The 14722-nt window shown below is 44.2% G+C and overlaps 1 protein-coding gene across 2 annotated transcripts in view; it reads left to right on the top strand.

Moving 5' to 3' along the window:
- The first annotated feature begins 3638 nt into the window (after nucleotides 1-3638).
- Nucleotides 3639-14722, top strand: part of CUNH10orf90 (chromosome unknown C10orf90 homolog) — a 245640-nt gene continuing 234556 nt past the window's right edge. For both annotated transcript variants that reach the window (XM_040254436.1, XM_040254435.1), the window contains exon 1: nucleotides 3639-4035. In XM_040254436.1, coding sequence (XP_040110370.1) covers nucleotides 3796-4035 — 240 coding nt within the window. In that variant the 5' untranslated portion in view covers nucleotides 3639-3795. The remainder of the gene's footprint in view (nucleotides 4036-14722) is intronic.

Here is a 14722-nt window from a genome sequence, read left to right as displayed (position 1 = left end):
AAAATGTATGCACGGAAAGTGAAAAGTGAAGGCCCTTGGTTGACTTTTGTGCATGCAAGCATAGCTGTGGGAGAAAAAGTATACCATAACAGGAAAAGATAGTTGATACATTTTCATTTAATTCATCCACTGAACAAATAACTACTTAGCATCTATAACTGACTACTGGAAAGTCACCCCTTTTCCATATAAGTAAAGTAAGTAAACTGTTAGTCACTGAGTCATGTCCTGCTCATTGCAACCCCATGGAGTGTAGCCTGCCAGATTCCTCTGTCCATGGAATTCTCCAGGCAAGAATACTGGAGTGGGTTGCCATACCTATCTCCAGGGGGTCTTCCCAACCCAGGGATTGAACCATGATCTCCCGCTTTACAGGTGGATGCTTTACCTTCTGAGCCACCAGGGAAACCCATGCACTGATGCTAAAACCCAGCAAGCTGAATAATTTGCAAGAGATTGAGGTTCATCAGGGAAATTGCATTATCTTCCTACTCTGGTTAAAAGGTGCTGGACCCCATAATCGGTTGCATTATTCTCAGTCCTTTTGTTTTATTTTATTTTGCTTCGTTTTATTTTAGAACCCCTGTGGGTGGGGATTAAGAGCAGGAGGAAGACAGCATATCATTCCAAGTCCAAAAGTCCTATGAATTTCACTCGTCTGTTAGAGAAGGATGATGGTTTAGATGTGCTCACAGTAAGCCCTTGGCCTCTGAAGGAAGACTTCAGCTCCCACCTGATGAGTGAAGCACCCATAAATAAAAATGTCATTTCCCCCGAGAGGGAAATCAAACTATGAATTCAGAATTTCATAGTCATCTGTTTTTATTGTTGCCTAATGCTTTTAGATCTGCACAGGCCCTGCAGAAAATCAGCTCCGAAACTGCATAATTAGGACATCTTTCATAGTCGTAAATGCTAATCCCACTGGAGAACAGATTAAGAATTCATAGGCATAAATTCCTGGCACCAGGTATCTGAAGTTCCTTTTCTTTCTGAATAATTCATTATTTAAATACTTCACTGTGCATCTTATACAATTTTACATGTTGTATCAGGGGCAAGGGAGAAACATTACTCCGCATATATTTCAACACTAAATACATTCAAGGCTTATTTATGTTGATTTGGTGTCATTGGATTGCAACTGCTAACAATGGTACAGCTTTTTAGTTAGTAGCCCCAGGGACCAATTTGGGGAAATGAAGTAGAATCTCCTGCAGGACATTAATAAGGGCAGAGATCTAGCTTTTATAGATGACTGAGTTAGTTGGTTTAAGAAGAAAATAAATATTAGCAAAAGGTTCAGGTAGTTGTCTTCCAGAAAGAGTGATGATTATTTGCAGTTAATGCTTTCCGATTCGTGGCTGTGACGTTTTATGGCAAAATGTGTGCACGGAAAGTGAAAAGTGAAGGCCTATGGTTGATTTTGTCCTTGCAAGGCCGGCCTTGGAGGTTCAGCAGCCCAGCAGGCATCTTCAAGACTGTAATACCCTCCTTCCCTGAGGGTTTAGGGTCTCCATCAGCTAGTGCAAACCTCCTTATTGGAAGCACTCCCTGTGCTGTGGGGACCTGCTCATCTGGTGAGCATCCCACTGCAGGGCAGTGAACTCTGGAAGCAGTGTCCTCTCATCTTTGAGTCTCTGCCACCTGTACAGCACCCAGCATGAAGAAGCATGTCGTGTGTGTTTGTTTAATAACATAATGCGTATTCAAGGATTAGCCCAAACTCTGTTGGTTGCAACTGATAGAAACTCAAACAGTTTAAACCTAAAGGAGAAAGTGGGCTTCCCTGGCGGCACAGTGGTAAAGAATCTGCCTGCCAGCGCAGGAGATGCGGGTTCAATCCCTGGGTCCAGAAGATCCCCTGGAGAAGGGAATGGCAACCCACTCCAGTATTCTTGCCTGGAGAATCCCATGGACAGAGGAGTCTGGCGGGCTACCATCCATGGGGTCGCACAGAGTCGGACACAACATAGTGACTAAATAAAAAGCAGAAAGTGGTGTTGAGTCCTGCCCCAAGGCTGCAGAAGTGGAGCCCAGAACCAAGGTCACCTCCAAAGCTAATTGAGCCCCTTTGTCCATTGCCCAAAGCCCCTGATCATCACTAACAAGCTTCCTGAACCCAAACTAGACAAAGATACGTGCTACAGTACTCACTCTGTAGCACCCTACCCAATCACCTAATGCCTATCTTCCAGCAGGAATTTTCTTTGGCTTGAGGCTGTAAAAATTGGCTACTAACTCACAAGAACTGTTAACTCTCCCTGGTCTGTTAGGAGTTGTTGGCCCGCCACGTTTGCAGTGCCCACTTTATCTCTACTCTTTGTTCTTAATAAACATTCCTTTCTGCAGCACTCTGCATCTGGAAATTCTTTTCCAACCGGTGCTTGGACTGCCTCAACAAGTAATGCAAGGATAGTAAGAGAAAGTGTAATTTTCTTTTTATTTTATTTTTTTAAATTTATTTATTTATTTCAATTGGAGAAAGTATAATTTTCTAATATGAGCCGACAGGCAGAGAAGATGGTGACTCGTATCCCAAGGACCACCTTCCCCAAGCTAGAATTTGGGTTTCTTTCTTACTAAAAGGGAGGGAAAGTGGTTGGTTGCTGGAACCTCTCTGGAGCCAGAGTCCTTTGTTCTCACAACTGTCCAGGGAGGTCACAATGTTACTATAAACCTCTAATAAGGCAAAGGCTATTCTCTGTTATGCAACTTTTATCTTTGTGTGAATGGAAAGGTGTTATACCCTTGAAGGTCAGAGCCATGGGAATGGGCCCTTCTGTCAGTTTCAGGCTCTAGGCAACCAGTTCTTAACTTGCAGCAAAAGCAACAGAATGCAAAGGTTAAAGTAAAAGAAACAGATCTGATACAGAGTCAGATTTGTTCTTCCTTATGGGAAGGACTGTGTGCAACACAGTTTGGGCAGAAAACATTTAACTGTTCTTGGGAAGTGTTGCCTTATGTAACTCTATTGAAAGTTACTATCTCACCATTTTGCTAACCAGATCTTCCCAACAACCCTGTGAAAGGCAAGTCTTATTATTTCAAGTTTCCTGATGGGGAAAATGAGGCTCTGGGTAGTGAGAGAATTCGCAGGGTTGTGCGGGAACTGGAGCCCTCAGCTAAGCCAGGACAGCCCCCTGAGTGGCTCCCAGGGCGTCCTACCCGAGCTCCGAGTCTCTGATGCCCGCTTTAGCCTTCGCTGCCTCTGTGCTGACTTCTCTTTTTCTCTTGAATGCGTTTCTTATCTTCTCCAGGGCTGAGGTCACCCTTTGTGTCAGTAGGAGTCTGTTCTTGTTCCTCTCGGTCCTGGCAAGAAAAATCAGGAATTCTGAAAATCGGCAATTATCCCTCCTGGTTCCTTTGTACAGTGCCCCGTAAATAATTTATTTGGATCGAGGGACTGGAGACTGAAAACGTATATTGGATCTTGCTGCAACCGGGTGGATTCTACGTTCAGAACTTGAGTGTAGTGGGAAAAAGAAGTGTGCCTTTGAAATCAGAGGAGACTTTGACCGGAGAACACAGGTGGAAGTGCTGGAGGCGGGCGGGCAGTGTCAAGAAGGAGCATTTTCATGGCACATAAAGGTCCCCCTCAGGGTTCCCACGTGCAGACCCTACGTGCTTTACGGCTGGGGTTTGCAAACAACGCAGTCTGGAACTGGAAGACTCCGGGAGAGATCTGAGCTCAGGCACTTTCCAAGTGCCTCCTGCTGCACTCGATACCTGCATGAAACAAAGAAAATTGTGTTTGCCAGGCTCGCTCGCTGAAGTCCCAGGACTCTGCGTATCATGCAGCAGTCTGGAATTCCTACAAAAACTCATCAGAAAGGGAATGTGGCCCGCCACACGGACACAGTCGTCTACCCGACTTTTCAGATCAAAACGTTCAGTACAGAGTTGAAAAACCATGTGATGGTCATGGATTTTGTGAAGAGGAACTGGTTTCCCTCCCAGAGAAGAGCCAAAGTTTGTATCATCCGTATGTATCAAGGCCTGAAGACAGCTGAGCAGCCAGCCAGCAGATATGAGGTAAGGCTGAATTGGGGTGCACACCTCATTCCGAGAAATGGAGTGCCACTCTTCAGACAGACAGCTCAGATGTTCTATCTGGTCTGATAAATTAATCATCGGTTTAGTTTTTCTCAAAGGATTTGGAAAAGACTTTTTTATCCCTTAATTTACTTCAGTTTTTGAAATATGAGGCGGGGGTGGGGGGGGCGGTGGCGGGTGGAATTGGATAACTGAAATTTACACATGACACTCTTCTGCCCTTACAGACATTTAATAGTGCTCCAAAGAGCTGGATAATTTGTATCCACATTTGGAAACTGCAGTATATTTCTGGGGATTAAATTTTCTTAGCTCTGTGTGTTTGCAATCATCTGTCTTTAAAAACAAACTCCCATTTGTTTCCTGATGCATTTTGCAGGAGATTATCTATGCCTTGCTTTGATCAAGTTAACATAGAATGATTTAAGTTACACCAGTAAGAATGGGCTTTTATTTTTTTGATAGTGAGATCTTATTTTTAAACAGGAACTACTTTTTGTGGGAGAAAAAAGGAGAACTTGGGAGACTGAGAATGTCACAGTTAGATAAACACATTACTCTGAAGTATATTTGTATTCTGTAACTAGAATAAGCCACAAGCAGTTATCCTCCAGAAGGTAACACGAAATCTGATCAGGTCTTTATTGTCCATGGAATAAATTATGAATGACATTGTAATTGATTCCCATATAGCTCACTTACCCATCCCTTTTGATAAATGTAACATGCAAATTGCTAATGTTTTATAAAGAAGTAACCTTTCTGAATACTGATGCTGTTGTTAGGAAAGGCTTCCCATGAATGCTGGCAAAACCCCTAGTTCTTTTGTTTCCCACACTGGGCTTCCTTATTCCAGGGCAATGTCAGAACCTGTTCTACTGGGTTCAAGGCTGGCTTCTCCCAGTGCCAGCCCCAGGATTGTGAATTTCCATGTTCACCACAGAGATATAAAGGCCACAGAAATAATGGTGTTAATCAAATTCAGTAATAGTTGTTCATTAGTTCATTGCCCAATCAACCAGAGAAAAAGGTGTGCAATTAGAATATAATTGAAGGAAACCAGAGATGTTATTATTCACAAAGAATTAATCAGATGGGGACAGAATTTTATCATTGTGTAGTTTTCACTGAGGTTATTTTTCAGTCCTCCAGAGAGAGAGAAAAACTTGTTGAATTATATCAGCTTGGATTTTTAAAAAGTGTTCATGGGTCCATTTTAAACCCTCAATGGCAAAGAGCAGCTCCTGTGTCCTCAATTTTTTTTTGTATGCATAAAACTTTGTTTATTCCTTTAGCAGCATTGCAGGTAACAGTGTGGAAAACTGCATCTTTGTAGGAGACTGTAAAAACTTCTATTATACTGACAGCCGCAGCTACAGCATTTTTGCGTGACTCAACTCTGCTCCAAACCCCATTTCCAAATAGAGCCAACAATTGAGGCTGTGTGCCTGCTGCTTGAGAGTAACCTGGAGTCGCAAGGCTTATGTTAAAGTGAGTCTGAGACCCACAGCAATCAGGTCAACTGAACTCTCTTCATGTCTGTGATGTGAAAGGTGGCCCAGGCAGGGCCTGCTTCCTCCGCTCAAGAGCAGGCCAAGTTTGAACACTCAGACAGGATCTGAGCCTCTGATCCCCCTGAATTCCAAGCCCTGTTCTTTCACTAGCAAACATTTCAGCTTAAAATATTCCACATCCGTTGAACTGTTCTTCCTGTTATTCCCACTGGGCAACGGTAGCACCATTTAGGTTAGGAAACCCAGCAAGAAGGCAACTTCCTGGCTCACTTCTCAAGCTGAACTGATGAGAACCCAATAAACAGCCTCTGGGTTCTGTTAGACTTGGCCCAGTGACCCCTTCTCTCTCAAAGGCTCCAAGGCCATTGGTTAACCTGCCAGGGCTTTAACCATAAAGTACCTGATGGGGTGAAAAATGAGCCTGGTCAGTGGGATGAACTCTCAATGCACAAAGGTGCTGGATTAAAGAAACTGGCTGCTTCTCCAGGAAAAGTGAGTTTGGGGTATTTTGCTTCTAGAAAAACCTTGTGGATTTCAGGTCCTTCCCAGGAGGACCTACAGATTTATTTGAGCTGAGTTTAAGGTCTAAGGCTGGCATTTTTCTAAAACTATCACCTTAGTTCTGAGCTGTGTTAACACTTGGAGATACTGCCTCTCATCCGAGAGAGGCAGTGACCCAGCTTAACTCTGGCCCCAGGATGGTCCAGCCACACTCAGTCCCTGTCTGAAGCTACCTTTAAATAGGAACAACAAGCATATGTGTTGTGCTGAAAGGTAGAGAGGATTGGAGACGGATGGTGGTGAAGAGGCTGAAGACCCTGGTCTTCATGTTTGTAAAGCTGCAATCCCTGCTGACTCCAACAATGCCCCAAACTATTAAAAAAGCACAGTATGCTCAGGACCTTTGTCCTTCTGCAAACATACTTGATAAATTTTGGACATCAGAATAACTGTAACTGGGCACAGAGGTGGATGTGCATTTGGGTTCTGGTTGCTGTCAACATTGCAAGCGTGGCCGCCTTCCAATATCTGCTGTGAAGGGCCACGTGTACCGTTTCCCTGATTCAGGAAGGGAAGCCACGTAGAATCCAGAGATGTGCTCATGTCTCCCAGTGTTGGAATGTGAGGTGGCATCTGTTGATACTTGGAGGCTTTCTAATGATAGGCACAGGCCAGGACATGCCAGCCACGTCTTACCCATCTGTCTTGTAGGTGACAGTTTCTGATGCATTTAATCATTAGATGGACCAGGGAGAGCTTCTGTGCTTGGTGGTCACCATCTGGCCATGCTTCTCAACATTTCCTCAAACCTCTGGCATTTCTGCCTCTTCTTCCTAATCATCCTTTTTTGGAGGGAGGGAATGGCGGGTTGTGGTGCTCAGTTCCAACTGAATATAAGCATCGTGGCAATATTTCATCATTTTTTTAAATTTACTGACTTTTTGCACATATTTAACTACACTTTGATGAGCTTAGATGTGTGCACACATCTATGGTATGATCACTACAACCAAGGTACTAAACACACCCATCACTGCTAAAGATTTCCTTATATTCTTTGTGTTGCTTTTTCTATTTGTTTTTTTTTTTTTTGGCAGTAAAAGCATCATGAGATCTATCTCCTTAACATATTTTGAAGTAACAATGTCATATTATCAAGCATAGGCATTGTGTCAGATGGGAAAGTGCTAGAACTTACTCATTTTGCGTAACTGAAGTTTTATGTTTTATGAGTAGCATTCCACATTCCCCCTCCCCTAGGTCCTGGCAACCACTGTTCTATTTTCTGTTTCCATGAATTTGCCTGGTTTGGATACTTCATATAAGTGGAATACTGCAGGGCAAACCATGCCATTTGTCCTTCTGTGACTGGTTTATTTCACTTCTCACAATGTCTTCTAGTTTTATTCGTGTTGTCACAAATGGTAGAGTTTTGTTCTTTTTTTGAGGCTGAATAATATTCTAGTATGTATGTACTGGGGCTTCCCAGCTGATGCTAGTGGTAAAAAACCTGTCTGCCAGTGCGGAAGACATAAGAGATGCAGGTTCAATCCCTGGGTCCGGAAGATGCCCTGCAGGAGAGCATGGCAACCCACTCCAGTATTCTTGCCTGGAGAATCCCCATGGACAGAGGAGCCTAGTGGGCTACAGTCCACAAAGTCGCAAAGAGTCAAACAGGATTGAAATGACTTAGCACAAATATCCGCATGTATGTATTACATTCTCTCTATCTGTTTATCTGTCAGTGGATAACTGGATTGTTTTCTCTTGGTGAACTTTAAAAGCTACGCATGCCTATGACCCAGCCAAGGCCCTTGTGACCCGAGTTTGCTGTGTGTGTGTGTGTGTGTGTGTGTGTGTGTGTGTGAAGTTTGGTGTATTCCTTCAAAGAGCATTAAACTTGATTCTGACGTGAGGTTACGTTACTTGAAAACACTTTGATCTTTTTGAGCCTTACTTTTTGGCAGACTTTAGTCAAGGCAATTCTTCTCAATCATGGATGATTTTACTCCCCAGAGGATATTTGGTGATGCCTGCAGACATTCAGACATTTCTGGTTTTCACGTTGCAGGAGAGATGTTCCTGGTACCCACTGGGTAGAGGCCAGGATGCTGTTAAATATCCTGCAGCTCCCGAGACCTCAGAACAATGAGCCGCTCATCCTGAAATGTCCTCAGTGCAGAGGCTGAGGAACCCTGGTCTTGGGCTAATTCAGCCTCACTATATATTAAAAATTTATTGGATCTAAGTATAGTTGATTTACAATGCTGTTTTAATTTTTGCTGTACAAAAAAGTGATTCAGTCAGGCATATATATATATATAAAATATTCTTTTTCATATTTATTTCCACTATGGTTTATCACAAGATGTTGAATATAGTTCCCTGTGCTATACAGCAGGACCTTGGTGTTTATCCATTCTGTATATAGTAGCTTGCATCTGCTAATTCCAAACTGCCAGTTCACCTTCTACTACCACCCCTCCGTCTTGGCAATCACAAGTCTGTTCTCTACGTTCCTGAGTCTGTTTCTGTTTTACAGATAAGTTCATTTGTGCCATATTTTAGATTCCATTTATAAGATGTATCATGTGATATTTGTTGCTCTCTGACTTCACTTAGTATAATAACCTCTGGGTCCATCCATGTGGCTGCAAATGCCATTCTTTCCATTCTTTTCAATGCACGACTATTATTCCAGTGTTATTTGTGCCACATCTTCTCTATCCGCTCACCTGTCAGTGGACACTTAGGTTGCTTCCATGTCTTGACTGTTGTACACAGAGCTGCTACGAACATAGAGGTGCATATCTTTTTGAATTATAGTACTGCCTGGATAATGTGAAGTCAAGTGGACCTTAGGAAGCATCACTATGAACAAAGCTAGTGCAGGTGACAGAATTCCAGCTGAGTTATTTCAAATCCTAAAAGATGATGCTGTTAAAGTGCTGCAGTCAGTATGCCAGCAAATTTGGAAAACTCAGAAGTGGCCACAGGACAAGGTCAGTTTTCATTCCAATCCCAAAGAAAGGCAATGCCAAAGAATGCTCAAACTACCACACAGTTGCACTCATTGCACATGCTGGCAAAGTAATTCCCCAGATTCTCCACACTAAGCTTCAGTAGTTTATGAATTGAGAACTTCTAGATGTTCAAGCTGGATTTAGAAAAGGCAGAGGAATCAGAGATCAAGTGGCCAACATCTGTTGGATAATAGAAAAAGCAAGAGAATTCCAGAAAAACACCTACTTCTGCTTTATTGACTACACCAAAGCCTTTGACTATGGGGATCATAACAAACTGTGAAAAATTCTTCAAGAGATGGGAATACCAGACCACCTTATCTGCCTCCTGAGAATTCTGTATGCAGGTCAGAACAAGACATGAAACAACAGACTGGTTCCAAATTGACAAAGGAATATGGCAAGGCTGTATATTGTCACTTTGCTTATTTAACTTATATGTAGAGTACATCAAGCTAAATGCCTGGCTGGATGAAGCACAGACTGGAGAAATATCAGGAGAAATGCCAGGAGAAATATCACTAATCTCAGATATGCAGATGACATCACCCTTATGGAATAAAGTGAAGAGGAACTAAAGAGCCTCTTGATGGAGGTGAAAGAGGAGAGTGAAAAAGTTGGCTTAAAGCTCAACGTTCAAAAAATGAAGATCATGGCATCCAGTTCCATTACTTCATGGCAAATAGATGAGGAAACAATGGAAACAGTGAGAGACTATTTTCTTGGGCTCCAACATCACTGCAGATGGTGACTGCAGCCATGAAATTAAAAGACGCTTGCTTCTTGGAAGAAAAGCTATGACCAACCTAGACAGCATATTAAAAAAGCAGAGACATTACTTTGCCAACAAAGGTCTGTCTAGTCAAGGCTATGGTTTTTCCATTGGTCATGTATGGATGTGAGAGTTGGACTATAAAGAAAGCTGAGTGCCGAAGAATTGATGCTTTTGAACTGTGGTGTTGGAGAAGACTCTTGAAAGTCCCTTGGACTGCAAGGAGATCCAACCAGTCCATCCTAAAGGAAATCAATTCTGAATATTCATTGGAAGGACTGATGCTGAAGCTCCAATACTTCAGCCACCTGATGTGAAGAACTGACTCCTTGGAAAAGACCCAGATGCTTGGAAAGATTGAAGGCAGGAGGAGAAGGGGACAACAGAGGATGAGATGGTTGGATGGGATCACTGACTTCAGGAACATGAGTTTGAGTGGGCTCTGGGAGTTGGTGATGGACTGGGAAGCCTGGTGTGCTGCAGTCCATGGGGTTGCAAAGAGTCAGACATGACTGAGCCAGTGAAGTAAAATAAATGCCCAGAAGTAGAATTTCTCGATCATATGGCAACCGTATTTTTAGTTTTTTTGAGGAACCTCTATACTGTTTTCCATAGTTCAGCCCCACTGTTAAGGCCCGCTCCTTGTGAGTTCAGTTCAGTCGCTCAGTTGTGTCTGACTCTACATCCCCATGGACTGCAGCATACCAGGATTCCCTGTCCATCACCAATTCCTACACCCTGCTCAAACTCATGTCCATCGAGTCGGTGATGCCATCCAGCCATCTCATCCTCTCTTATCCCCTTATTTTCCTGCCTTCAATCTTTCCCACCATCAGGGTCTTTTCCAATGGGTCAATTATTTGCATCTTGTGGCCAAAGTATTGGAGTTTCAGCTTCCGCATAAGTCCTTCCAATGAATATTCAGGGTGGATTTCCTTTAGGATGGACTGGTTGGATCTCCTTGCTGTCTGAGGGGCTCTCAAGAGTCTCCTCCAGCCCCACAGCTCAGCCCCACAAGTCACAGTTCTCAACACCACTTAACGCCCCATGTTTGTGATATCTTACTACCAGGGCCAGGGGGAACACGAACTGTCTCCAGCTCTGAGTGAGTTCCTGGAAGCGTCTGGTGGGCTTCTGTCTAGTAGTTCTTTTCCTGCGTTCAGGTCGTTCTCCCTGCGTGTGTGCTTGCATGCTCAGTTGCTAAGCTGTGTCAGACTCTTGTGACCCCGTGGACTGTAGCCCTGCAGGCTCCTCTGTCCATGGGATTCTTCAGGCAGAAATATTGGAGTGGGTTGCCTTTTCCTTCTGCAGGAGATCTTCCCAACCCAGGGATTGAATTCACGTCTCCTGTATCTCTTCCACTGGCAGACAGTTTCTTTTCCCACATGCAAGTCAATATTCAGCCAGAGACTGGTGGGCCCCTTTGCAGGTTACTGTAACTCTCTTTCCTTGCTGTTCTTTGGTATTTCACTGCACTAATTCTGGCTACCTCAGCCTCTCTGAGTCCTCACCTCTGCCTCCTCCACTCAGTGAGATGCCAGGCTCTCAATTTCCCCTTCCTGATACACAGCCTGGAAGGTGCCTCTCTGTGGGGACAGGTGTAGGGCTCATTTCTCTGGTTCCCTGTCCCTCCAGAATTATAGCCCTCCACTGTGTCTGTCCAGTGTCTTCAAACAATTGCTTCATAGCTTTTGTCTGGTTTCTCCATCATGGTTGGTAGGAGACATGTCTGCCCATGTGGTTGTGATGTCCCTGAGGCTCCCCAGTGGTGAAGAATTGCCTGCCAGTGGAGGAGGTACAGGAGACGTGGGCTCAGTCCCTGGGTCGGGAAGATCCTCTGGAGAAGGATATGGCAACCCACTCCAGTATTCTTGTCTGGAAAATGACATGGAGAGAGGAGCCGGGCGAGCTACAGTTCATGTGGTCACAAAAGAGTTTGACATGACTGAGCGTGCACACACACACACACACACACACACACACACACTGGAAGTTGAGAAACACCACTCTGGGCTTTGATGAAAGTTTTCCAGTTGTTGAAAGGAGCCCTTAGGTAATATGAAAGAAAAACACTCAAGTTTTAAGTGCTTAAGCTTCCAGAGAACTTTATTCAGGGAATAAAGAATCATCAAGACCTAAGAGAAGATGAAACAAACATTCCCTTTCTGCTCATAGTAGCCAAAAGGTGCAGAACAATGTACCTGTTTCCCAACCAAGCTGAAGAGACTTCCCCAGATCAGAGGCTTCTGAGTCTCGCTTTTCTTCCTTTCCTGGGATGTGTTGGTGGTTCTGGCTGCAGCAAAGGTGCTGAGCCCTCCAGAGTCAGGACTAAGAAAAGGACATTTCGCAAAGGACAATAAGTATTTCAATTCACTTTGCCACCCAGTGAACAGGTCAGAATCTTGTGCCTCATGGCCAGGACCTGAGAGTGTAGTGGGTGATCCTTCTAGAATTTCCTAGAAGCTTCAGCCACTCATCCATTGACAATGGTTGGTAGCCTCTGTCCAGATGCAAGAGGAAATCCAAGAGGCAAAAGATGGAGTGTTCACCCTTGGGAATCAGTGTTTCCACTGACCACTTTCTTCCCCGCCTCCCTGCCCTTGCCAATGGGAGGCTGGCCGTGAGGGGGTGGGGTCCTGAAGAGGCACAGAGGTCTGAGGTTGGAGATGAGTTTTGGTATGCCAAGAAGCATACCTGCTGACTGACATCTCCACATTAACTGCACTGTGAATTCTATGAAAGGTAAAGTGCAGGTTGATCTGGAACATTTACAGCTGAGCCTCTTGAGACTGATCTGACATCATTTTGACCAACTTGCTGGGAGAAATATCAATAACCTCAGATATACAGATGACACCACCCTTATGGCAGAAAGAGAAGAAATAAAGAGCCTCTTGATGAAAGTGAAAGTGGAGAGTGAAAAAGTTGGCTTAAAGCTAAATATTCAGAAAACTAAGATCATGGCATCCAGTCCCATCACTTCATGGCAAATAGATGGGGAAACAGTGGAAACAGTGGCAGACTTTATTTTGGGGGGCTCCAAAATCACTGCAGATGATGACCGCAGCCATGATATTAAAAGACACTTACTCCTTGGAAGAAAAGCTATGACCAACCTAGACAGCACATTAGAAAGCAGAGACATTACTTTGCCAACAAAGGACTGTCTGGTCAAGGCTATGGTTTTTCCAGTAGTCATGTATGGATGTGAGAGTTGGACTATAAAGAAAGCTGAGCACCAAAGAATTGATGCTTTTGAACTGTGGTGTTGGAGAAGACTCTTGAGAGTCCCTTGAACTACAAGGAGATCCAACCAGTCAATCCTAAAGGAAATCAGTCCTGAATATTCATTGGAAGGACTGATGTTGAAGCTGAAACTCCAATACTTTGTTTACCTGATGTGAAGAACTGACTCATTGGAAAAGACCCTGATTCTGGGAAAGACTGAAGGCAGGAGGAGAAGGGCATGACAGAGGATGAGATGGTTGGATGGCGTCACTGACTCAATGGACATGAGTTTGAGTAAACTCCAGGAGTTGGTGATGGACAGGGAGGCCTGGCATGTTGCTGTCCATGGGGTCTCAGAGTCAGACATGACTGAGCAACTGAAATGAACTGATCAGGAAGCTGGGCGTGGGTAGGAGGACCATGGCTACATTTCAGCCAAGCCAAGGCAGAGGAGATGTAGGTCAAAGGTGGGATGTGTGACTAAGAGTGGAGGCGCTGGATGGAGTCTTCCTGGGGTCTTGTTAGCTCAGTGACCTTGGCAAGTTCCTTGATCTCTTTGAGTTTTAGTTTCCTTATCTGTGTTCATGAGAACCATGGTGGCATCCGACATAGAGGGCTGCTGGGAGGATTAAGGGAGATAATCTATAAGAAAGCTGAGCTTTGGGCATGGCACAGAGACAGCATTCCGTGAGCCGAGTTGTCACTGGAGTTCATGCTCTGGTGTGTCTTTTTCTGTCACCCCCAACTTTGAAGCAGAGCCATGGCATGAAGACGTGGTCCCTGGGGCCAGGGCTAATTGTGACCAGTGCTTTTAGGATGCCGCCGCTTGCTGGAAATCCTGTTTAAATTGGGTGAACATCCCTGCTCTCCTTCCCCACCCTCAAAGTGCCAAGTGACCGGTGACCTTCTGTACCCTTGGCTCAGCAATCTCCATCCCCAGACAACTCAGGGATTAGTCACCACCTTGTGCTTGAGCTGAATGAACAATTTCTGCTCAGATCTCACCCAGTCCCATGGCCACCTGTAAGTTCCATCTTTGAAAAGAGATGATAGAGAAGGTGAGTTCACACACATCTGATTCCTGCCTGGTAAAGCCAGGGTTAGGTCAGGAAGTACAGCAGGGCATCTCTCATGAGAGATGTACCCTCCCTTCGAAGACCTGCTCTGCTCTGAATGGGGTTTGTCACCTCATAAAGGGCTGAATGGCCCTCATGCTGTAGAGTCCTTCAGAAGCCCTGGGGAGACCTTTCTAAGATTGTAGACCCCTAGGCTCTGGGAAAAGGGAGAGTCCAGAAACCTCCGGTTCTTTTTTTTCATTTTGAAGCTTTTAGATTTTAAGTGCATTGGGAAATCATTGAATTTTAAACAGGGTAACATAGTCTCGTTTTTAGCTGAACTGTAGTTGATTTACGTCCTTGCATTAGTTTCAGGTGTACAGCAAAGTGATACACAAATATATACACATAGATACTTTTGCAGATTCTTTTCCCTTATTACAAAATGTTGAATATTGTTCCTATCCTATACAGAAGGTCCTTGTTGTTTATCTACTTTACATACAATATTAACCCCAATCTCCTAGTTTATCCCTCCCCTTCCCCTTTGGTAACCATAAGTTCATTTTCTAA

The sequence above is a fragment of the Oryx dammah genome, unplaced genomic scaffold, assembly GCF_014754425.2.
Source record: "Oryx dammah isolate SB20612 unplaced genomic scaffold, SCBI_Odam_1.1 HiC_scaffold_14, whole genome shotgun sequence".
NCBI lineage: Eukaryota > Metazoa > Chordata > Mammalia > Artiodactyla > Bovidae > Oryx > Oryx dammah.
The sequence above is the reverse complement of the archived record's forward strand: the minus strand, read 5'-3'. Positions and strand labels throughout refer to the sequence as shown.